The sequence below is a fragment of the Otolemur garnettii genome, unplaced genomic scaffold, assembly GCF_000181295.1.
Source record: "Otolemur garnettii isolate 467f Iridium unplaced genomic scaffold, OtoGar3 scaffold00070, whole genome shotgun sequence".
NCBI classification, from domain to species: domain Eukaryota; kingdom Metazoa; phylum Chordata; class Mammalia; order Primates; family Galagidae; genus Otolemur; species Otolemur garnettii.
Window position 1 is genome coordinate 8,333,038 of NW_003852465.1, and position 25,029 is coordinate 8,358,066.

Consider the following 25,029-nt stretch of genomic DNA (forward strand, 5'->3'; position numbering starts at 1 on the left):
GGACGAAGCCCCTGCGAGGCTGTGTTACCTCCTTGGTTAAGGCTTGGCTGAGGCCTCCTCAGGGTTAGCTACACTTGCCTCTGCCCCCAGCTCTCTGCTCAACAACCTGTTCTTACAGAAAACAAAGATGCTTGCAGGATGTGGACAGGGCACAGCCCAAAGACACACATCTGAACTCATGCCCTGAGAGTTTTTATTCACAAAGTAAGGCAGGCTGCCAGTTCCTTCTCTACAAGACTTGCCCTTTGAGGGTTTTTTTTCCCCTGGGCTTGTGATGGGCACCACTCAAACTCTGTCTCTAGGGCGCAGGGAACTCTTAACTCAAACTCTGTTAGCCAGAGAGCTGCGCAGAGCTGGGCCTAAGACCTAGTCCTCAGCGGGGACCCCCACCCCCACCCCACCCCAGCAGGCCAGGAGAGGGCCTTTTCCCTCCTGGGCTCCACCTGCCAGTCTGTGCTTCGCGCTTCAGAAGCTGCAGGAGAAGGATGCTTTAGGGGCAGCTCATGTTTTAAATAAGACTCGTCTTGTGGCTCTGAGGCTCTCCAGATTAGCATTTAACAGGAAAGAGAAGATGCAACAGGAAAAATGCCAGAGGGAACATAAAGCCCTCTGGGGCTGGCCTGGCCACTTCAGAAAACTGTTCCTGGAGAAGCTGTGGCGATCCTTCCCTCTAGGAGTCAGCCAGCAGAGAGGCCCAGCCTGGGCACGAGCAAAGGGGAGCTGCCATGATGAGCTGAGAGCCAGAGCTGGGCTGGCACCTGCCAGCTCTCCCTGCAGCAAGGCTGGGGAGAGGGCACATGACTGCAACAGGCTAGGTGGACCCAGCTGTCCCCAGCCCAACCTTGACACCAGGCCCACATTTGGAAGTATGTGTGCCTGCCCAGTGTCGGGGCCCCGCACACCTCAGACACTGCACGGCTATCTACTAGAAGCCAAGGCTCAGAAGGCTGCTGGAATTCCTCAGAGCAGAGACGGGCCAGGAGGAGCCTGATTGGAGGGCAGAGGGAGGAGGAGCAAAGAAGGGCTCAAACGCAACGTTGTCCACCTACTAAGCCAGCTCTTATACACATTCTGGCAGCCTGATACTGTGGGGACAGGACCCAGCATGGAGAGCGGAGAGCAGGGCCCACTGTGCCCAGGAAGGAGAGGGAACAGGGCAGGGGATGCAGCTCGTCTCTACCCCATTCCTCGGCTGAGGCTACCACAGCTCAGACACTCTCTGAACGGCCCCAAGCCAGCGCCTGCTAATCTGTCGAAACTGGTGTTTCTTGGCAGGCCCAGCACACTCTAATCACCTCATACAGAGTGACCTGGGGCAAGGCACTTCAGCAGCACTGGCTGACAAATGGGAGGCGAGGGTGCTGATTATTTTCCTGATCTGCTAGGGAGGGAAATTTCTGCCAAATAGATACATTATCTGGAAAGCAGCACAACTGAGTGAGGCCGATTTATCTTGGCCAGCCCGACGAGGCCCTGTGAGGAGGGGCTTCAGAGCTTGGGTGGCTGGGGTATAAATTCGACAAAAAGCATAATCTCCCTTAAACATGGCTTTCATCACATCATTTGCCTGGCCAGGCGCCTACAAGGACTCTCTATTGCTAAGGGATCAGAGCTAAATGCCTCTGTCTGGCACCCGGTGCCCTCCACTGGCTGCGATCCCCTTACTCTTAATGACCCATATTAACTAGGGGCCACTAGAGTCTGAGGCTGCAAAGCATCATTTATCCTAGGCTATTTAGCCTTTCTGTGCCATAGTTTCTTCTCTAAAATAGGGAGAAGAATGGAACTTACCCCTCAGGATGTGGGAGAAGAGTAAGCAAGAGAAAGTATATAAAGTATAAGTATAGGAAGTGAAGTGGTGGCCCTGAGTACTGCATCATAATGTCACTAGCAGCATCAGTATAAATGCCCCAGGAGTGGCTGCTAGACGCTGTTACACCTTTCTCAGGCGCCATCATCTGAGCAACCAGAAAGTACAAAGAGTAGTACAGTATCCCTTAGCTTCCACCGGATTGGCTGAGAGCCAGTGGAGGCTGGTGAAGAGGTAACCCAACAATCCGGACTAGTTAAAAGAGTCCTGCTTTCCCCCACAACCCTCCTCCTTGCCCTGTGCAGATCCAGCCCGGGAATTGTTGATGGGCACACTCTGAGTCAATTCTTATGGGGCAATGATAGTCTCTGCACCTCACAGGGTGGTTTTGAGGGTTAAGTGAGATAAATTAGTAAACTTGAACATGCTGGCTATGGTATTTGGCTTTGTCTATTACTCACCGCAGCACCAGCAGGTCCGGTTCGTCCTCTTTCACCAGGCAGGCCACGGGGACCCTGGAACACATACCAGGGCAGTCCCAGGATGAGTATGCTTCACAGCACTCTGGGTCATCACCCCAGATCCCAGAGGAAAGGTACCTCCACTTGCCCAGGAGGACAGGAGCTCCTGGGGGCATTGCCTTCCTGCCTTGCCCAGGGCTCCTGGAGGCACACTAAAAGGCCTTCTGCCTGGCTCCTCTTGCTACCTAGCAGGAACTTTGCTACAAGAGCTTACCAAGCCAATCACAGTGGCTCACACCTGTATTCCTAGCACTCTGGGAGGCTCAGGTGGGTGGATTGCTTGAGCTCAGGAGTTTGAGACCAGCCTGAGCCAGAGACCCCATCACTACTAAAAATAGAAAAACTAGCCAGGCATGTGGTGAGCACCTGTAATCCCAGCTACTTGGAAGGCTGAGGCAAGGGGATCTCTTGAGCCTAAAAGTTTGAGGTCACTGTGAGTTATGACCCCACAGCACTCTATTGAGGGGGTGACAGAATAAGACATTGTCTCAAAAACAAACAAACAAAGAAAAAAAGCTTGCCAAAATGTTGAGAATAAAGGGAATGTTTAGCAATTAAGGATATTTTAAGTGTGTTAACAGGGCCATTTCAAGGAAATGTTGGTGAAATCTTGAACAAAATGTCTATCTAATACATTTTACTTTTTGTTCATAATCATATCATAACTATAAAAGTAAATATGTACTTTGCACAAAGGGAGTGCTGGTGTTTATAATGCAGCCATCCATTAGGCTTTAGGAGGTGTCTACAGACTGTCTGGCAGCCTTCCTTGGTGGAGGGGCTCCCATACTCACCATTGGTCCTGGAGAACCATTCTCACCAGGGGAACCACTCTCACCCTAAAAAAAGACACACAGGGTCAGTGTCTGGGACCCCATTTCCAGCCCCTAGACAATGCCCAAGGAAGATGCTGAAAGCCCTGGTCATCTCAGCTAGCAAAGACACCCTCAGTCTTCAGTTCAGCGAGGGGGAGTGCCCCAAGCTTTCCAGGCCTGCTGTTCACACCTCAGGATATGAGACTGGGTGTTCCTGATGTGCTAACTCTACTGAGCTCCACGGCATCTTCTGGACTGGACGGAAGGGGACCTCCCTGAGAGGTTCCCAGCGCCTTACCTTCACGCCAGGAGCACCAGCTTCTCCCTTAGCACCATCTAGGCCTGGGTAACCCTAGGAACAAGAGAAAACGTTCAATCACAAATGAGAAGAAATGCACACACACCCAAAGTGCTTGTCTCCCCCCACCCCCGCACATCAACCCATTCCTTCCAACTCCCTGCATGATACTCACTCTGTGACCTTTGACACCTGGAAGGCCTGGAGTTCCTGGGAAGCCACGAGCACCCTGCAATCCAAAGTGGAGAAGTTCAGGGCACAGAGTATATGCTGCCCTGGGCTGCTAGAGCACCTATGGCTCCCATGGGCAGCCAGGGAGTTGCCACCAGCCCCAGCACTTAGCTCTGTCAGTGAAACCCAGGCCACCCCCTCCCCAGGCTTCCCCATCTTGCACACAGTGAGTATAAATAACAACTGCCCAGCCTCCCCTGGGGGCCTGTGTAAGGATTGCACATGACCACCCATGTGCAGGGGTGATAAACATAGGAGCCACTAGTGTTTTATTTTAGAAGTAGCCTCAATGAACTGGATGAGCCAGGTTTAAGGTTACCGGGAGGAAGATGCAAGGAAAGGCACTTTAGGCTCAGAAAGGTGGGCCTTTACCTGAGGGCCAGGAGGACCTCTTTCACCAGATTTTCCGGGTTTTCCAGCTTCACCCTGAAGGGAGACAGAGAGACTTCAGCTAGCCCAGAAGACACGACAGCATAGTTGGCATGTTCCAGAATGGCATCTCTCCTCCACCCCCCATGCCTTGTGCCCACCAGCTCGCTCATCTCCCTCATCTCCTCTAGATTCCAGCCCCTTGTTTGCCTTCCATGTTCTTTCAGACATGTGCATGGCCCATGGCCAGCTCCTCTGTCCCCACCAGCCTCTGACTTTCCTGGAAGGGCTCTTTCTCTCCCCTCCAAGGCTCTATAGACTGGGCTAGCTCTCTCTGACCTCGAGAGACTTCTGCCATCTAATGCTATTCATATGAATAGCTCAAGAGTGCCAGCTCTTGTCTCTTTACTTCGTTTGCATTCTCTGTAGACATTTTGACTCGGCTGAGCTTTTTCTAACTCATTTACAATTAAGATAATGTTGGGTTGTTGAACATTTCTTCCTTTGTTTTTCCTTCTCTACATCTCGCTTTGTGTTTTTTCTCTCTCGTCTCTCATTTCTCGATTTCCCTTCCCGAGGCCAATGATATTTTAATTATTTCTCTTCCCATTGGGTCCAAAGTCATCCCCAGGGAACTTGCAAGCTCAGTTCCAAGTGGGCATGGTGACAGGAGACAGAGTCAGTGTTTAAGACTACCCAGATTTGCCCCTCAGGACCCCACTACCCTGGGTGCTCCCCCTTCACACTTCACCACACATCATCTCCAGGCCCTTCCAAATGAAACAACTTCCCACTGGACCCAGGTATACTCACATCATCACCAGGTTTTCCAGGGGGGCCAGGAGGACCACGGGGACCCATAGGACCCTATAAACAAAGTAAGGGGGTTAAGAGATGGTTGGAAGGGGAAAATTCCTGGTCAGTGGTCAAAACACTGGGATGTTAGTCCTGGAAGTCAGTTCTCCCATAAGGAAGAAAGATGCAGAGAGTGGGCTCGGCGCCTGTAGCTCAGCAGCTAGAGCACCAGCCACATACACCAGGGCTGGCGGGTTCAAACCCAGCCCAGGCCTGCTAAAAAAAACAATGACGACAACTACAAGAAAAAAAATAGCTGGGTGGCTCGGCAACCATAGCTCAGTGAGTAGGGTGCCGGCCACATGCACTGAGGCTGGTGGATTCGAGTCTGGCCCGGGGCCTGCTAAACAACAACAACTGGAACAAAAAAATAGCTGAGTGTTGTGGCGGGCGTCTACCCAGCTGCTCAGGAGGCTGAGGCAAGAGAATTGCTTGGGCTCTGGAGTTTGAGGTTGCTGTGAGTTGTGATGCCCTGGCACTCTACTGAGGGTGATATAGAGAAACTCTGTCTCAAGAAAAAAAAAAAAAAGGCTCGGCGCCTGTAGCTCAAGCAGCTAAGGCACCAGCTACATACACCAGAGCTGGTGGGTTTGAATCTAGCCTGGACCTGCCAAACAACAATGACAACTACAACCAAAAAATAGCTGGGCACTGTGGTGGGTGCCTGTAGTCCCAGCTACTTGGGAGGTAGAGGCAGGAGAATTGCTTAAGCCCAGGAGTTGGAGGTTGCTGTGAGCTGTGATGCCATGGCACTCTACCCAGGGCGACAGCTTGAGGCTCTGTCTCAAAAAAAAAGAAAAGAAAAGAAAAGAAAAAGACAGGAAGGAAGAAAGAAGCAGAGAGTGGAGCAAAGGGACAGAGATCTCAGTGGGAAGCTGGGTGACCTAGAAGGGGATGTTAGGACATAGTTCCTGGTGGTCCTTGCTATGTTTGGCTCTCTGTCTCTCTCCATAGCTAAGAAGTGACATTTGGACTTCCTTTGGGCCACCACACTGTGGAAAAGAATTGGGAGAGCCTGGGAGGGGACAGCAGCTGGGACCCCAGTGGTCTGTCATTAAAGAAGGAACCAATAGTGGTACTCACAGAGACGCCAGGTTCACCAGGTTCACCAGGATTGCCTTGAAATCCTTGAGGTCCCTAAAAAGTAAAGTGAAGATGCCGGTTGACTCCTGCAAACTGTGCTAAGGCATCAGAAAGTTTGGCAATCATCTGGGACACCACCAAAAGGAAAGGGCCCAGTACTTACAGGAGAGCCAGCAGGGCCTGGAGGTCCTCGAGGTCCCATGGGGCCCTGCATTGGGACAGAAAATGGGAGGTTTACTGGAAATGCTTCCCAATGGCCTCTAATGTGCTACCTCCTCCCAGCCAAAAGCCCAGACAAAGGACAAGAAGTTACTCTGTGGGCAGGGGGCCCTACAGTGGCTGCTCCCTCTCATTTCCCACTCCTCATGCAACAATCTATTTTTATTTATAGGCACCATTTGGACAGAGAAGCTGGCCTTGCTTTGTCCTGGACAGCAGCCATGTTTACTAAAGTCTGAGTTTCATTTAGCATGTGCCAAGTCAGAGCTGCGGGGCTGAGATTTCCTGCTGGAAGTCTGTGGATGCTGGAGAACAGTAGCTGCTGTCTGCATTCTTCAGTTCTCATTCCAAGAGCAATAGCAACTGGCCTTCTAACAGATCAGCCTATATGCATGTCCCCATCCTCATTCTTCTTAGTCACTCCAGCGCATCATTAAAACTGGCATCCATCGCCATTAAAAACCAAATGCTCTGAGTGAAGTGAATGGGAGGTTACATAACTTGTGAAGAAGAGCTGCTCTGAGCAATTACTGTAAAGCAGAGGTTGTCAGAGTCTCTGGCTCTACTAAGGGCCACCTCCTGCCATTCTGGCTGCAAAGAACTAGTGTCTTTTCTTACCATTGGTCCTTGCATTACTCCCATCTGGGCACCACCAGCCTTCTCATCAAATCCACCAGCCATCTGGGCAGCAAAGTTCTACAAATAAACCCAACAACATTAGGAGGTTGAAGGGCCCTAAGTATTTGCTACTTGGCTAAGTAAGCTCTGTCTGGACAGAAATAACTCCACTTAGATAAACGCTAATTATTGGAAACTAAGCCATCATTGATCAGAATTACCAATGATTTCTGAAAAATAGTTTTGGGAAAAGTGTTACTTGATGACAATGGCAAAATCATTTCCTGGAAGATGAAGTGTTATTTGGAGGAGTATCCCTTTCTTACATTTTATTCTATAAAATTATTTTATATCCTTACATATGACTTATTTATGTAACATATGTTGAGAAATATAACTAAAACATCACTTTTAAAGGTGTTCTTTATTTTCTAAGGACTTTAATGCCCAGAAAAGTTCTAAAACCAACAGTCTTGAACTATTTTAGCAAGCAATGTAGTAGGCGTCTGTGAGCCCATTTAAGTTTAAGAATTTAAAACACAGCAAACATCAAAATGGCAAATCTGCAAGAACTGGGCAATAATATAATTTGTTGATTGGTTTGATTCCACAGATGACTAGCCACACACACCTTCATTCAGTGGAGCTCTTTCATGAGAATGAATAGTTGCTTGGAATGTACTTGGCAAGGACCATGAATAAATGTCTTCCAAGGACAGTGGTCACTCTTCTTCCAGGGAAGTACAAGTGCCCAGTCATCACTCCTCCTAACCTTACACCCACTCCCAAGAATCAACCACATGGTGCCAGGACGCCAGGTAACTGAAGACTTTCTTTACAGAACCCCAGCAAGTGAAAAAAGTCAGCCTTTAGTGCCACAGTCTCATGCCTAATATGTGACTCCACTAAATTATAGGCCTGGAGGTGAAGCCCACGGACAGGCTATGTACACACTGCTGGCAGCCCTGGGAGCCAGCCAGGTAAGTGCAAGTAGCAATTTAGAAGCCACATTTCTGGAGAGACAGCCTAAAGGAAGGGGAAATAAGGATACTTACTCCACCAAGCCCAGGGGGTCCAGGGGGACCAGGAGGACCAGGGGGGCCAGGATTTCCAGGGGTCCCAGGTTCTCCATCTCTGCCACGAGGTCCAGGGGCACCCTTGGCAGAAAGAGGAAAAGGCACCAATGTGAAGCAGTGTTTCTTCAAAAACCATCTGTCCCTGGGCTACTATTGAAAAACTGGTCGGGCATGTGGTGGGCCTTGAAGGGCGTGGGATGTGCACAAGGGCTTAGCAGCATTGCTCTCTACTCACTTTTTCACCTTTGTCACCACGATCACCTCTGGGTCCTTGTTCACCTGCAGGTCCCTAAAGGTAAAAAATTTGGTAAGATGACAGCAAGGCCAGGAGCCTGCAGATCGGTAACTCAGACTCAGTGAGGAAGAAATGAAGGAAGAGATTTCCCCCTTTCTTACCTGAGGCCCAGGAGGTCCTTTGGGTCCTACGATCTGTGAGAGAGAGACCCACAAGATAGCAAGTTAGAGGGCACAGGGAAATGGCCCATTTAGAGCAGCAGATGGAACCCCATGTATAAATAATTCATACTTACATCCTTGATGTCTCCGGGTTCTCCTTTCTGTCCCTGAAACACAAAACATTCACAAGATTAAGCCCTGCTGGCAACCCAGCATCAAGGTACCCTTTGAAACAGACATCTTCTGATGTCTAAAGAATCACAGGTTGGGGCTGGGAATGGACTCAAGCCTGTAATCCTAGCACTCTGGGAGGCCAAGGCAGGTGGATTGCTTGAGCTCAGGAGTTGGAGAACAGCCTGAGCAAGAGCAAGACCCTGTCTCTACTGAAAATAGAAAAACCAGCCGGGCATCATGGTGGGTGCCTTGTAGTCCCAGCTACTTGGGAGGCTGAGGTTAGAGGATCACTTGAGCCCAAAAGTTTGAGGTTGCTGTGAGCTATGATGATACCACGGCACTCTACCCAGGGCAACAGAGTGAGACTCTGTCTCCACAAAAAGAATCACAGGCTGCATTAGCATAGCATTGCTTCTGAAGAAGGAAGTATAAAGGCAAAACAAGGAGAAGGAAAAGGAGAAGGAGAAAAAGGCAGCCCTTACCTTTGGTCCTGGTGGCCCTGAAAGGGGGGGGGGGAAGAGAGAAAAAGAAGTTAAGAATTATGAGATGGAAAAGTCCTAGTTCTTGTCACACAAATACTTTTTCGAGAGTCAAACAAAGGGAGGACACAACCAAGGAAGGAGGTAGCTTCCGGAACCCCTCCATGGAGAGTTAGGGTCACTGTGGCCTGGGGTTGCTGAGGACCCACTGAGGAATGGAGGTGACCCAGACTTTGTTATTCACTGAGCAGACAGTGTGCAGTGAAAGGGACAAGGGCAGCACAGAGAGACAACAAAGAGCTCCAGATCTAATCAGCCACCCAAAGCAAGCTTGGGAGACTCAGGCTCTTGTCCCCCACAGGGTAGAAAGCCCTTCCCAAATCCCAAGCCATCCCAAAAGAAGAGTTAGGTACTTAGAAACATCTTACATTACAGCTGGGTCTCCTTGAAGCAAGCACAAAAAAAAAAAAGAAAGAAAGAAAGAAAAGAAACAGCAGAGCACAGGAGTTATACAGAGCATTGCAGCCAGTGCCACCCCAACTCAATAACCCTCCCCATCACAGCAGCAAAATGGTAAAAGCCATCAACACTTCGCTCACATGGGCCCCTCTGAAAAGATCTGGAAATCTGTTGCACAAAGGAACCAGTGTTGGCGAAGTGTTAAGGAAAGGCAACTTCTCACTTCCCTTTCACCTCCTTCTCTACTTGAACAGGAAGAGAACAGTGAGGGTCACCCAAGAAACCTAGATGTGAGCACCCACTCACCCTGCAGTGAGACAGGATGTGTTTGAGTGCTGGGGAGGAGTCGCCTGCACATATACCACCCACCTGCACTGGCTCTAGCTGGGAGTTAGTAACTACTCACCAGAGTGCAAGCCCTATCTCCACCCTTCCCCACTGACACTTCCAGAACTCATCCCCTTCTGATCCTATTAACTTGCTTCTTCATTGGTGGTCACTTCCAAGAGAAGTAATAGCAAAGAGGAAACTACCACCAATGTTCCATACCTCAAAAAGGGAGGCTGCCTCCATGTCTCCCCACTAGCTGGCAGGGGTTTCTCTGCACTGAAGACCATATGTACTTGGAGGTCTTCCAAGGAGATAAGGAGCAAGTGAAGGGGGAGGAATTTATTGTGCTTTGGCCAGACAGAGCATTTGATCTCCGTTGTGGCTCTAGTAATTTACAGAGGTGATTCCAGAGAGGATATGTTTGTGCAATCACATCTGTACTTCCATGCATCTGGGAAGCAGTTTTTTTTTTTTTTTTTGGAGGTATTGAGCAAGGAAGGAGCCTGCTAGTGTCTCAGGCTCTCTCAGTTTCAATCTGTAAGTGAGAAGCAGCCTTTCCTTTCTGCCCCAGCTGCTGGGGTCCCATGGATAACCAGCCTCTCTGCTTTGCAGAGATGCCCAGCATCTATGGGAGGGTGTTTGCTGTGCCTGCAAGTAATTTATTTATGTTGAATAGGAAATAAATAAATTACAACCACTGGCAGTGGCGAGGTCAGTTGGGCAGATGGGGCAGCACTCTCCGAAGGGGATCTCAGGACTGAGGCAGTCTTTCACGTCTTCACAGATTATGTCATCGCAGAGGACAGTCCCAGTGTCACAGACACAGATCTGGCAGGCCTCAGGCTTCCACACGTCCTTATCATTATACCTCTGCCCATCCTGCACACAGCTGCCAGCCTCCTCTGTAGGAGGGGGGTACAGGGGATGCAGAGAGCCAAGAGATGGAGTGGGTAGGGAGCCAGAAAAGAAAAAGAAAAAGGTTGCAGTCAACTTGATATAACGTCAATGCTAAAGAGCATGGGTGGGCCATCTAAACGTAGAGAAATTAAAAATTATTTGTTAAAGCATCATTCTTACTTTCATGTATTCAACAAATATTTATTAGGTATTTTACACTATTCTATTATTCACCAGTGAAAATCCTGATCCAGCAATAAAGGTGAGGGGGCTCCTGCACCATATTCTCTTCACCCATCTAGTATAGGGGGACCCCGTGGGGTGGGGGACAAACTGGAGGATGAGCAGGAGAGGAGACGAGACTCTGAACGGGCACTCTGGGATGGTAATGAAAGAAGAGAAGGGAAAATGCTGAGACCAGCTCAGGAGCAGAGAGGACTTCTTTTTTCTGTCTTCCTCTAGGAGTTGCCGGGATTTGTTAAAATACAACTGACAGCTTAAATTCTACCTACAAAAACTAGAATCCATAAAGAACCAGAGTCCACAAATGTATGTACATGAATGTGGTGGGGGGAGGACCTGTTAAAATTAGGATCTTGTCCCATTCTTTGAACAGTAATAGAATGAGGACTGATTTGAGAAGGAGGATGGATTCATTCAAACAATACCCCCTGGGCCCCAGGAAAGCTAAGAAATGGCTCCAGAGGAGAGCAGGGCCAGGGCCTGGGGCTGACCTCCAGCTACAGTCCTCCCCAGAGGCCCGTCTCCATGTGAAGACAGACTCCAATTTGGAGAGTAGGGGGCTTTGAATGCCTGTCCTGGCCTCGTCCAAGAATGTAGAGGAAGAATAGCAGGTCTCTCTCCACAAGGGCCCTGCCGTCTGGAATTCGTGCTGCGAATGAAACCTGTGCTGACAAGAGCGTCACTCGGCAGCCAAGGACTGAAGAACCCGCACCACGTGCCAGGGAGCGCCCTGCGCTGTTTTTCTCATCAAAATCCCCAAAGCAATGGCAGCAGCAGGGGATGAATAATAGGAAAGAACCACAAACCCAGTGGGCGGGGGAATAGTGAAAATCTAGAGATAAACGTTTCTTCTGTCTTTTCCACTAGGAAAAAAAAAAATCCACCTCGCCTTTAGGCAAGATAATCACCGGGAGGGTGGGGGATCCCAGGTAAAATATAGAAGCCGCTGGGACACACCCACCGCTAAAACAGCTGGGGCAACAGAGAGCAGGCAAAGAGGAAGGTGTAGAAAGAAGGCGACCGTCGGTTAATGATCTACAACCCGGACTGAAAGAGCCTCCAGCCCTTACAAGAGCCCCCGCCCCCACCCCCAAGAGGGTTGGGGGAGGAAAGAGGGGGAAACACCGGGAGTCGGGGGTGCACTCTGCACGCGGATCAGATTTCCCCGGGCAGGGCGGCCCCGGATGCGCGGCGCAGGGGCGGGGCCGCGCGGCCTGGGTGTGAGAGCCGCGGCGTGCCTCTTTGTGGCTGCGGCCCTGGACGCGGCTCGCCTACAGACACTGAGAGAGTGAAAAGTGGGATTAAATGACTGCCCCAGAAAGGAGCCAGCACCGTAACTGGATCCCCTAGGTGCGGACGGAGGAGCCCGGCACCACCATAATTGCTGCTGGAAAACGGCTGCCGATAGCATCCCGGCGCGCCCGATCCGGTTCCCCTCATTACCGCAGCGCTGTATAAGTGATTCTTTGTGGCAGGCCAATTAAAAAGCTACCTCTTTCGGGGAACTGTTTTGCTTTGCCGCAGCTTTGCGCAGAGCTGGAGCCCGGGAGGTGGCGGCGGGAAGGCACAGGGGGGCATTGTGGGAGAGGGGGTCGGGGAGTCCGGGGGAACCCACTGGACCTCGCCTCTCATGAATGGGGCTTTTCTCGAGCGCACACAGAGCCCGATTCACAGGTCTCCGCGAGGAACCAGTTTAAATAAATACGGGCAGCGTTTCAGCCCCATCTGGAAGCCATCGCTGCCAATCTCCCAACGCAAACAAGCCTCACAAAGGAGGATTGAGATCTCTCCCCCGCGCCAGGGGCACTTTCCTAGGCTAGGGTTCTGAAATGCAGATGTGGGTCAAAGACGCTGCCGCCAATCAGTTTCCCAAACTCGTGGAAAGATGGAGAGGGGGCGTGGCCGAGCTCTAGGTTTCTGACATTCCTGGCTTCCACGCAGACTGTGTGCCTTTCCCCACGTCACGTCTTTGAGTCCGCTGACCCCAGGCGCGGGGGCGGGGGGCGGTGGTTACTGAGGTGGGGTGTGCCGGGGCGCAGAATCAGCCGCTCTGATGCAGAATCACACTCCCCCAGGGAGGAGGGGGAGGAGCGACTGTAAAGTTTGGTCCCAAAAGGCTGTGGAATTCACTCCCTCCCGAGAAGGATGCGGCGGGGACAGCGCTCTGCCACTTACGCGAGCGCCCCTAATACCAGATGGAGAAAGCGGAGAATTATTTTAGAGTCACCCTGCTAATTCCATTTTGTACTAAGGCAGAGGTCAGTCAGAAAGACATTTTGCGGGTGTATGCTCGCAAATTTAGGACAAAAATATGATCAGTCTGGCTTGGGGCCCCGTATAGACACGCCATATTCTCCCAAAGCTCAGGAGCACGCCTCTGGTTTAGCACACTACAGGGAGACCAGGCCAGAGGCTCCTGTCCCCCGCTTCCCGCAGCTGCTCGGCTCCAACCCTGTCCTTCCGCGCTAATGAACGGAAAGTTCCCCCGGGCCTGCCGCCTTACAAACCAGGAGAGAGCCTGGTGGCAGGAGAGAGAATACAGAACTTCGAAGGCAGAGAGACTTTGATCCCCTCACCCCCCAAAGAGTTCCCCCTACGATTGATTTACAATCTGTAATATACAAAGACAGGGCTAGAATCCCAGCCATCGGAAACGTGCCCAAACACGTGGAAAAAAAAATTCTCTCTACCTAATACACTTTCCAGGCTTCATTTGTCCTGAATATAATCCCAGACAGTGGACCTTACCAAAGAAGGGGGTAGAAAGGTGCGGTCCAAACCGCCTTTAGACCATTCTACAACAGGAATCTCTAACTATATTCGATTCAAATAGTTGTAGTAATAGACCAGCCATGTCCCCTTCTGCTACACACACACACACACGCCATGGCCTGGCTTGGTGAGTTCCAGAAATTTAGAAAAGTAACTCATTGTAGCGTCATAGAGGGGAAAAGGAAGGGGGAAAGACGGCGAGGAGGGGCCTATTTTCGGGGGCATTTGAAAAGTTCTGTCTAGTTGGAATGTTATCGCCTTTCAGATGGCTTCTCCTACGGAAAGTTTTTGTATCCTTTATCAATCAGAAGAGTGGCAGGGGGAAAGGTGAGATGCAGCTGAGGGCTGCACCTTGCTCCAGGGCCAGCTGAGAGGGGCAGGGAATCCGAGAGAGGCGCAGAGGTTTCCAAGTGCCTCCTGGAAGTCTTTCTTTGTGGCCTCGGATTTCAACCCAGTCGTGTTAGAATGCTAGTCCCGTTTGTCTAACGTCCCTTTGAGCCCCCCAGCCACCAACCCCCGGACAGGCTACAAAGTCAGCCCTTTTGGCGTTTTCTTGCTCCCTCGCTCGTGCTCTCCCCTACTTCTTCTAAGTTTGATGGGCAGTGATCTGTTTTGCCGAACTCGGGTCGCTGGACTAGGTGAGTGGCGTGCATGTGCGCCTAATTATCAAACCTCTTGGAGAGGCGCCGTTGATACCTGCGTGCAAGTCTCTCCGACTGATATTGTAAGTTCAATATTCTTGTGCAATGTAGGGACCCGCAAAAGCCTCCACCTGTGACCACTGAAAGCGCTGGGACCGAGACCTCGACTTGTACAACTCCATTCGGCGAACTCCTGCACATCCTTCGCCTAAGACTGGGAGCCCTACGACCTGCGGAGCCGTTCTAACTCGGCCCTTGCAGGCTCCAGAGTGGGAGCGGGCCAGGGAGGAGGATGCTGAGGGACACACGGAAGGAAGACAAGCAGGGACGGCGGGCGACTTACGGACATCCTGGCTCTGACACCGAAGGACAGCGGCAACGAGCAGCGTCAGCAGCACCAACTTCTGGGGAGCCCCGAGGCGGATCATGACTCCCCGCGGGCTCTGGAGGAGCCGGGCCCGGGTGGAGCGCAGCAAGGCGGCAGGAGCACGGCGCGGGTCCGGGTCTCTACCGCGCCCTCATGCAGGAGGCCCTTGGAGCAGGAGTAAGAGGCGGGAGACCGGCAGCCCAGAGGTGCTCTGCGTCTTCTCCCAGCCGCGGCGCCCGTTATATGCGCCCGGCTCCTTTCGAGGCTGGCGAACTCACCCAAACCGCGGGCCGCCCCCGGCCCCCCGCTGGGCTGTAACCTGAGACCCCGCCCCGGAGCCCGCCCCGGCCCCGCCAGAGCCCGCACCTGCCGGCCGGACCCCCCTCTCGGCGAGTCCTTCTGCCCGCCCCCCACCCCTAGTGTGTAGAGTTGCCTGATCGGGCGGGGCGCAGAGATGACTGGCTCTCCCCCGACCCAGGGCAGCGGCAGCCCCCTCTGACCGCAAGCGGCAATGGGGGCCTCTGGCCCCTCCCCTCGGAGTTCTGCCGGGGTTAGAGGGGAGGGGGGTGTTTGCAGAGGCTCAGGCCGTGAGCCTGTGACCAAGGACGGAAAAGACTTGGGAGGGAAGAGGCAAAGCCAGTAGAAAAGGGGGGGTCGGGGGGCTGGAGAGACACAGTGTTGGGCGCTTGGGATGGAGACAGGGAGGAACCCACGAAGTTATCTGAAGCCCTAAATCTTGGAGACGGGATAGCTGACCCAGGTTTGAAGGACTGCCCAGACCTATCTTCTAATCTATCCCCTTTGCGTAGTACCTGGCCCCTGGACTCCCACCTGGAGGTTCAGAGCGACAGCCTGCCCCTGCCCCCTCCATCCAGCTAAGCAATGAAAGAGCCTCCTCTGGTGCCTGGGCAAACGTTGGCCTGAGCGCTCCGCCAGGAAAGGGGCCGGTGCGTTCAGCACAGAAGGAGACCTGTGTGAAGGTGTGGGGGGCGGGGGCAGGCCCGGGAAGCGGACTGAAGGAGGTACAGAGAGCCGAGGGAGCCGAGACTAAACGGTGCACGCTGCCGGCTGTGGGAGACTGTCTAGTTCCAGGCTCAGACGTGGTGTCTGCTCTTCCTGGCTAGGGTCCGGGAGTCCCTGGGGGCGTGGGCGCTGCCGGCCAGAGTAAAGCAGTTCTGGCCAGGGATAGTTGGTCACTGCTGCGGCCCTGGCCAGGGAGCGAGGAAGCTGCTCCAGCTGGACCGAGTTCTATGAGCCCGGGAAGAAGCGCCAGAATTTCCTAGTTGGCCCCCTGGCCCTCCGCTTCCCGCCTCACCTCACCTTCCCTGGTGAGCGTCCTCCCGCCCCTTTGCGCAAAGATCCTTCTCCCCGACCCAGCTGAGCTCTTTTCTTGGTCTCTTGGTGCCTCCTTTGATACTAGAGATGAAAAGTTCCCAAACAGACCTTCCTGTTAAGATGATCCTGCAAAGAAATTTAGATAAAATGTAACTAAAAATTTGGGGTCTGGCTTAACCAGAACCTCCTCTGTGGGACAGTTTAGTTTCCCTGGAGCTTTCCTCCTGGAAGCTGGGAGCACTTGGAAGAAACTACTTCTACTGCCCAGGCTTCAAGCTTTCATGAGGGGTTCTGGGCTTCCCCTGCCCCCCTCCCTTACTCCCTCATGCTTTGAAGCTTCTCCAGGTTGAGACTGGAGATCCAAGAGTGCAGAACTGAACTTCATGTGCTGGCTGGAAAGGGAAAGAACTCATTGTTTAAAGAAATGCCTCCATGCTTTGTCCAGTCTGGGTGCGATGGTGAAGGAACTTCCCTGGGCCTCCCTTGCCTGTTTTCCCATCCTATTTATTTATCTATTTATTTAGCATCCCATCCTCTTATTCAAGGCCTTGTACTAAGTTCTGGGCCCTTCCCCAGTCCCAGCCTCTGCTAGGAGAAGGCTGGTCTCATCCCCACAGTGTCCCATGCCCTCCTTGGGCCCACAGGTCCTATCATCTCCACCTAGAAGGTTGAATGACCAAATCCCACAATTTCTCAAGATCCCTTAGGTTAAAGTCCCTCTGAGAAGTATTCTCTGATACCCCTAGGAAGAAAGGTCTCTCTGCCTTTCTGATCTCCCAGCATTTATAGCCTAAGCTATATATGGTTTTGCATAGTTTTCATCCCCCATCCCTATATTCACTGGTCTTTATCTCATCAAGTCTGGGACAAGAACTGTACCTAGCAGAACTTTAACACTTAGGAGGATTTAGGAAAGCCCTGTAAACTAATGATTTGATACAAAATATGATTTATTGTATAAAACAAGCAATACAGAAGCAACTATAAAATTAGGCATTCACACAATTGACCTTAAATGCAAGCGGCCAAAAAAAAATTCAATAGACAAAACAGTTTGGGAGAAAACTCTAAAATACATGAAAAATATTGACGCCTATTTCAAAATGATCTAGTTCAGCAAGCAGCAAAGTGATACAGACTTTCATTGCTAATTTGCTCTTCATTTCATCCTCTAACTGTGATTCATCTTTTCCACTAGTCTGTATTTATGTGTAAGAGCTCTGAATTCTTTCCAGTAACCATGGGCCATCTATGAATACAAGGTTTAGTTCTCCACTTGTTGCAGAAAAAGATTTTTTTCATCAGAAATGGAAATTGATTGTGGTATATGTACACCATGGAATATTATGCAGCCTTAAAAAAAGATGGAGCCTTTACCTCTTTTGTGTTTACATGGATGGAGCTGGAACATACTCTTCTTAGCAAAGTATCTCACGAATGGAAAAAAAAGTATCCAATGTACTCAGCCCTACTATCAAACCAATTTATAGCTTTCATATAAAAGCTATAACCCAACTATAGCCCAAGAATATAGGGAAAGGGGAAAGGGAGGGGTGGGGATGGGAGAGGACCAGTGGAGGGAAGGTAATTGGTGGGACCACACCTACGGTGCATTTTACAAGGGTACATGTGAAATTTACTAAGTGAGGGGTATAAATATCTTAACACAATAACTAAGAAAATGAAAAAAAAAAATAACTAAGAAAATGTGGTGAAGGCTACGTTAACCAGTTTGATGAAAATATTTCAAATGGTATATAAAACCAGCACATTGTACCCCATGATTGCATTAATGTACACACCCATGATTTAATAAAAAAAGAAAAGGAATAGGAATTGAAAAAAGCAAACTGAAATTTAAATTTTAAATTGACAAGGCCAAAATAAACTATGAAAATTACTTAAATTCTAAAGCCAACTAAATACCAATATTAATATTTTGCCCACCCAAGAACCCAAAGAACTACAATTTTAAGACCTCTAATTTGTGAGCCAAACTGAAATAGGACCTATATGTGGCAAAAAAAAAAAAAAAACAACACAATTTGATCCCTGATTTAGAGATTACTTATCCAGCAATCTTACCATTGAGAACATAGTCAAGAAACCAAATGAACATCTGAGTAGCCTGAATTTATGTTATAGGCTAAAGTTTATGCATTTTATGCATAGTAGTGTCTCTCTGAGTCTATTAATCCTTAGTTAGATATTGTATTAACAGTGTAACCTGACCTCACCAATTCGATGCAAAAAAATAGCAGTGAGATGGAAGCAGTTGTTGGATGAAAGCACAATGACAACAGCAGGAAAGAACAGTAAGAAAGGAGAGAGAAAGGCAATATGAAGTTGACACAATGAATACAAAATGTGAGAACTGGAGGTTACCAGGGTAGGTATAAACAGCCCTAAAGTCCTTGATGGTTCCAGGGAATATCCTGATTTATGGCATCTGCTATAGTCTCTGAAGTTCATAATGATGAGCTTAAATGTCCAGCAAAATGTTAGCTTAAGTTTACTGTGATCTCTCTGTACATTCCATTTTAGAAAGGTCTCCACTAAACATATGGAAATAAATGTTCATTCACTTAATGTAAAAAACCTTATGTCACAGCAGTGTCAGATAAATGAGAAAATGCTCCAATTTCTAGAGCTGTTCAAGTAGAAACAAAAAGCTTCTGTTTTCCCCACATGATAGAGGAAGGGCACTGATGGCTAGAGATGAGTGTCCCATGAGGTTACTGTCTTTCACTTACACCTTGCAGTACAAATGTAACAGTCAGTAGAACAGTTAGACATTAAACAGGCACAATCAGCATATCTGCCCGATATTAGACCAACTCAGTGAAATGAATGGATTAAATCGGTAATATTGTATGGACAACATAAACATTTGAGTATTTTTATCTCTTTTATGGGGAATTTTAAATTTAGACTTATGTAGACACAGCCTCACTGGGAAAGATATTTGTAGGTAGACTGTCAAGAAAAGGTCTTCTCTTCCTTTACACAAATCCCCTTTAAAAATAGTGACAAAGTGAGGAAGGATTCACATTCCAAAGAGGTAAGCCCAACCCCAAATATGGCAGGAGGTGAATGCACACACTTCACACAGGCAGCCATGGGGAAGGGAGAGGGCCAGCTCACTCAGTGACACTCAGCCTCTGTTGGTTGGGCTCAATTCTGACAGCCTTTCAAGCTGTGTTTATGTTTTCCTTTGGCATTCTGGGGGCAGAATAACAGGATCAGGACTGTCCAGGATAGGATTTTTCCAAATTTATGGTGTACATTCCATTCCATAGGACATAAATGTGCTACTATGTATTCTCAAATGCAAACAGCATTAAGAATCCCACCCAGTCTCCTCGGTGGAGACTCCTGTCCCAGTGCCACACAAATTCAGCTTAGCACTTGTACTAAGCACCTACTTCTGTATGAAATGGGGATACAGGGAGGACTGAGATACCACCTCTGCATGTGTAGGAGAAATAAGAGGGAAAAAAAGATTGTAAAAAATGCTACAGGAAAAGTATACCCTCCCCACCAAATAAGAAAGAATGGCATTCTGGGAGCTGTAGAGTAAGCTGGGAAAGTCTCCTTGGAGAAGTGTGTCTCCAGGCATGGGTGGGGTTTTGCAATGCAGAGTTCCAGTGAGAGGGCAAGAGGGCCCCTGTAGGAAAGCAAAAAAGGACAAATGCACCAGAAGACATGACAGGGCTTCCAGAACAGAGTCAAGCCAGCCCTGGGCCAATGGGATTAAGACATGGCAATAAAGGAGGACATCAAGGCCAGGTGTAGAGAACTCCATGTTCCATTGCTCCATAGGAAATGGGATCAGTGCAAGGAAAAGCCTGACCTCTGATTAGAAGTCAGGTCCTGGATTCCATGGAGAGAGTGTCAAGGCAGAGCTGGTGGGGCGGGGCGGGGCGAGAGTACAGCCTCTGCTGTCTGGCCATCCTTCCCGCTGTACTCCTGACTGATGACCTCTTCCTAGGTGGGAAGTATCATGGAAAGCAAGGAGCTAACCGGGGTATCTCCAGATCTAGGAGGGTGGGTACACCTCAGAGAAAGCCGGGGTACTGCAAACCAAGATTATCTTGCCCCAGTGGGTAGGGGTGGGCCTTTCCCTCCAGGAAGTCCCTGAAAAGCTCAAGGGAACATGTGGTAAGTTCTGAGTGGGCTCCTCTGCCAAAAACAACCTCAGGAGGCAGCAGAAGGACAGTGCACACCGCCCTTCCCTATGCTGTAAACTCCATGAGGGCACCTTTTCTGCCTCTGTCCCCATCTCCTGCGCCTGGCCAGAGGCAGCCAGGGCCCCGCTGTACTCTGTCCACCCCACCCCACTCCAGCCTTCTGGACACCCTTCCTCCCAGACCCCTGGGCTCAAAACTCTGCCTTCTGACACCCCTCACTCTATCTTTTTTCCTGTCACCTCCCCCCTCATTCCTCAGCCAGCATTCCTTCAGCTCCACAGTGTTGAGCGACAGCTATGCACCAGGTGCTTGCTAGGTAGTATGGGGGACGTGGATCTTGCCCAAAAGGAGATTACCACCTCTCAGGGGAGGGGAGATATTCATACAAGTCAAACCATGAGGTAAACCAGTTACAATACGCTGTGCTGTGATGTTGTATGTAGAAGCATTCTGTTCTGGCCTTTAACCGAAAATAGCTCTCTTGACACAGCCTTGGGCAGTGAAGGCAGCTTGGTCACATTCCTCCTATGGTATAACTACCCTTTAGGGTCTGCAGAGTCCCCCCTTCTCCCCAATTGTAGTTGCACCCCCAATTGTCAGTTTCCTCCTGTGGCAGCTTAACTGGGCTACCAGAGAGGCCTCTACAATGGCTTATGTTCCTTGTCACATGAAGATCTATCCTAGAATCCTCAGCCGGTTGTATACGGGCTTTATCCTCATGGGAATAAAAGGAGAGAATCCCACATGCACCCCAGGTCTCTCCTATGCCAGCTTGACAAGATGCCTGTTTTCATCTTAAAAGTGCTGACAAACTCGTGGCATTCTTAATGTTTTCCTGGGTAAATACAAAAAGAAATGATGGGGGTTGACCTCAGCTTCCCCAGTTAGACATGGCAACTGCACTTCTTGGCTCTGTCTTCTTGGGCAAGTTACTTAGCTCCTCCAAGTATCATCTGAAAACAGCGGTAATAGCAATTTACTCGTGGGCTTATTTTGAGCTTGTAAATGAATCAATCACACGTGTGAAGTCTCGGCAGTGTGCTTTCCATAGGAGGCTCAGTGTAAATGTTTATTATCATTAGGGCTATTCATACTGTCTTTGGTCTCCACCCTACTTATTTATCCTTCCTGGACACACCTGCCATCATAAAGAGACAATCTCATTTCTCTGTTTTTAATTAATTGGGTCTTGGTAAAATCTATGTCTTACCAGTTACATTTTTGCATAAGTTTGGGTTATGATTTACAGGATCTAAATTGACGGATGAATATTCTTACAGATAAAATGTAAGATACAGAGTTAAAGATGTTTAATTGTTTTAATATCAGTTAGTAAGACAGACTGTGTTTTCGCCAACTTTCAATAGTACCTGAAAAGGAAACTTGGCACTGGGAACAAATGGACCCAATACTTTGGCACAAGCTTTGCCTAAGCAGGAGAACAGTGACTTCTAAGTTTCTCAGGGAGGCTGGGACGACCAGGATAGCTATTGATCTTCTCACCAGCTTAAACAAAAAGACAAAAAATAAAACTGTGGAAGGACCAATATGCCGGGGTGGGGGGGTCTTCCTGCAAGGCTTTTTTACTTCATTTGGTAAGAAACTCTAAATGATTTCACTGCAAAGAAATGAGAGGGAGAAGGTGGTTCTTCTCAGGTCTGGATAGTGCCAACACTATTTGTCACAGTCAGAGAACAGTTTAAAGTGAGTAAAAAAGATACCTGTTTCTATCTAGGTGTTTCTGTTTCTTTAAATCAAGTTACTTTGGTCTGCAGGTCTCAGATTCATCATCATCAGACCCAGCTGCCTGTGGGTCTGTAAGGAGAGACTCCAGGTGAAATTTTTTCCCCCTACTATGACTTTAATCCAAGTAGATTTTAATTCTGTTATCAATGAACTGTCAGCTAAATGTGAAAATCAATCACTGTGAAGCTAAAACAAGAGACTATCTGGCTGAAGGTTTAACTTCTCTACCTGGTGTGGCTAAGGCAGATGAAAACTCCATTTTCTCCTGGGTTTATATTTTGGTTTATTAGTCAGTTTGTTTTTAAGAGATAGGATCTTTCTCTGTTGCCCAGGCTGGAGTGCAGCAGTACCATCGTAGCTCACTGCAGCCTCTAACTTCTGGGCTCAAAAGATCCTCCTACCTCAGCCTTCTGAGTAGCAAGGACTACAGGTATGTGCTACCATGCCCAGCTAATTTTTAATTTTTTTTTGTAGAGATAGGGTCCTGCTGTTGCCCCAACGAGGCTGGTATGGAACTCCTGGCCTCAAGTGATCCTCCTGCCCTGGCCTCCCAAAGTGCTGGGATTGCAGGTGTAGGCCACTGCACCTGGCCCTCCCTCTGTTTTGGGGACTCAGCACCCCACTCCCACTTCTACCTCTCTCCAACATCTGTGGCTATTGCCCCAGGAAAGACAGAAGAATACCTAGGAGTAGGAAGCAGGACATTTCCAGGCACTTCCCTTTCCTAAAGGCCCAGGAAAAATGCCTGGAGAGAGAGAACATGTCCAGACTTGTCTCCTCTGAATTGGGCTTGGATGATAAAGGATCCCATTAGCTACACCTGGGCATCTTGGCCCATCTCCCAGGCTATGCTAACTAATGATGGGCAGACACTCTGGTGGAGAAGACCACCTGGAACCCTGCTTTTTTTTTTGCCAGCCCAGAATAGGGAAGGCATTGCCATTGCCACCTGATCATTGACTTCTCCTGAGCTGACAACTCTGTGGAACTGTGCTGGATATAAGAAAACTAACTGATAACCAAGTAGACATCAGTTAATTAGCCAATATTTATATGGTAGTAATCTTTGGACAAAGGCATGAGTACCCTAACCTAAGCAAGCAGTGACTGGGCACCTATTCTATGGCGAGTGCACAGGCACCATGTAGGGAGTGCAAAGGAACTATTCCATAGGCCCTGCCACCAGGAAAGCTTCAGTCCACAACTCAAGATTTGACAACTTGAATAGGAGTTCAGAGACAAAGAGATGCTGTAAGATAGTGCCACCTGATAGAACTTTCTGTGATGATGGGTAGATTCTCTACATGTGCTGTCCAATATGGTAGCCACTAGCCACATGTGGTGATTGAATACCGGAAATGTGGCTAATGCAAATAAGGCACTGAAGTTTTAAAGTTCATTTAATTTTAATTGCTTTTAGTTTGAATTAAATAGCCATAGGTGGCTAGTAGCTACCATATTGGACCATGTGTGTTTTTAAGGTGTGGTCTGCAGCCCAGCAGCATTGCATTCCCTTGCTCAGACCTTCAGGTACCACCCCAGACCATCTGAATCATTTTAACAAGATCATGAGGTCATTTGTTTACACATTAAGTTTTGTGAAGCACTGGTCTGGGACAGTGGTTTCCAGTCTTGACTGAAAAATAGAGGAGCTTTAAAAAGTCCCAATGCTGTGACTGCAACTCAGAGCAACTAAATCAGAATTTGTTGAGAGGAGAAACCAGGTATCAGTGCTTTTGAGGCCCCCAGATGATTCCAATGTGAGCCCACAGTTGAGAATCGCTGCTCTCAGGCTATGCAGCCAGCTAGGGTCACACTCAGAAGGATGAGTCCATGTGAGGGCCAACAACTCACTTCTCAGCCTCTAAATTCACTTGTTGGGCCCAGCAGACTAGGAAGCCAAAGGGACTTATTCATCCTCAGCAAGTGTAAGAATTGGCCAGGTCTTATGTTTGTTTCCAGCATCTAAGTGAGATGTTCATTAGTTTTTGACAAAACATGTTCAAATACCACACCACCAAAGGGTACAGAACTGTCCCAGATGGCTGGAGGCTGGGAAGAGTTGATTCACTTCCTCACTCTGGGACCTAGGTAACCCTGGCATCCCAGAACAGTCCTGATGAAGGGAGCCATTCTTCCCACCCAGGGTGGAGGCCACTGGTTTTTCCAGTGCCACTTGTGTCTGGCTGCCCCTCCTGTTGCTCAACAAGCATCCGAGGGGCACTGGGGCCAAAGCGAAGAGGTGGGTTTTCCTGAAGAGCCAGATGCTCTCATTCTGTTTATCTGAACAAGACCTCAGAGGCCCCAGCCTCTTTCTAGTGAGACTCATCTCTGAGCTGGTGAAGATTGGAAAAAGCAGTCTGAAGTCAGGCTCTGAGGAAACTGGGGCCCGCAAACAGCAAGGTTGTCCCTAGGACTGGGGTTACGGCTCCTGTGTGGAGCACAGACATGCAGAGTCTCACCAAGAATATCACCCTGAATTGGGTGATGCAGGGGTGCAGGTGCATTTCCAGGTCACCTTAGAACTGAAATTTCCTAACTGTATGATCATTAACTCATTTGTCCTGATAAGTCCATAGAATTTCTTAAGCTTTGTACTCAGAGCAGTTCTTATGCTTTCATTCCTTGCTGACCTTAGAAGACTCAGTCAAAACAACATTGCCCTTGGGATGGTTATAAGAGAGCAAGGTGTGATACTCTGCCCATCTTGGGAGAAGGAGAGAGAGAAAAGGAGGGAGGTCCAGTACTGGTTGTGTTCTAGGACATCAGAGCAAGTCACCTCTGCGGCTGTTCCTCCACCTGCAGGGCTCCAAGCTTCTTTAGGATTCCTTAGAAAGCTTTATTAGGCAGTAAGCCCATGGGCCACATGCCACATCTGAATGCGGCTGTCTCTGTGCTCCAACTAGGTGAGAGCCCAGTTCAAGGGAAGAATCTGGACGCAGGAGAGGATTGTCTTCTGCCTGTGCCTGGCAGGTGAGCTTGTGCCCAATGGGAAACTGGAAGAGAACAGCCGGCCAAGTGTTGTTATCTCCTCCCCCCCTCACTCTGTTGCTGCCTCTTGTCTCCATGAAGACTCCCTGTCACCCCACCAGCAGCTATTGTCTG

At 49.3% G+C, this 25,029-nt stretch overlaps 1 protein-coding gene across 2 annotated transcripts in view; it reads right to left on the bottom strand.

Annotated features, from left to right (window-relative positions):
• The window catches only part of COL2A1 (collagen type II alpha 1 chain), a 31,718-nt gene extending 17,004 nt beyond the window's left edge, over positions 1 to 14,714 (bottom strand). Inside the window, exons 1-16 of one of the 2 annotated variants that reach the window (XM_003793571.2) lie at positions 14,630 to 14,714; positions 10,429 to 10,635; positions 8,948 to 8,964; positions 8,426 to 8,458; positions 8,292 to 8,324; positions 8,131 to 8,184; positions 7,875 to 7,976; positions 6,820 to 6,897; positions 6,146 to 6,190; positions 5,983 to 6,036; positions 4,858 to 4,911; positions 4,048 to 4,101; positions 3,620 to 3,673; positions 3,445 to 3,498; positions 3,126 to 3,170; positions 2,272 to 2,325 (exon numbers count right to left, since the gene is read on the bottom strand). In XM_003793571.2, coding sequence (XP_003793619.1) covers positions 2,272 to 2,325; positions 3,126 to 3,170; positions 3,445 to 3,498; positions 3,620 to 3,673; positions 4,048 to 4,101; positions 4,858 to 4,911; positions 5,983 to 6,036; positions 6,146 to 6,190; positions 6,820 to 6,897; positions 7,875 to 7,976; positions 8,131 to 8,184; positions 8,292 to 8,324; positions 8,426 to 8,458; positions 8,948 to 8,964; positions 10,429 to 10,635; positions 14,630 to 14,714 — 1,023 coding nt within the window. The remainder of the gene's footprint in view (positions 1 to 2,271; positions 2,326 to 3,125; positions 3,171 to 3,444; positions 3,499 to 3,619; positions 3,674 to 4,047; positions 4,102 to 4,857; positions 4,912 to 5,982; positions 6,037 to 6,145; positions 6,191 to 6,819; positions 6,898 to 7,874; positions 7,977 to 8,130; positions 8,185 to 8,291; positions 8,325 to 8,425; positions 8,459 to 8,947; positions 8,965 to 10,428; positions 10,636 to 14,629) is intronic. The other variant, XM_003793572.2, reaches the window with a different exon arrangement.
• Positions 14,715 to 25,029: the final 10,315 nt, after the last annotated feature.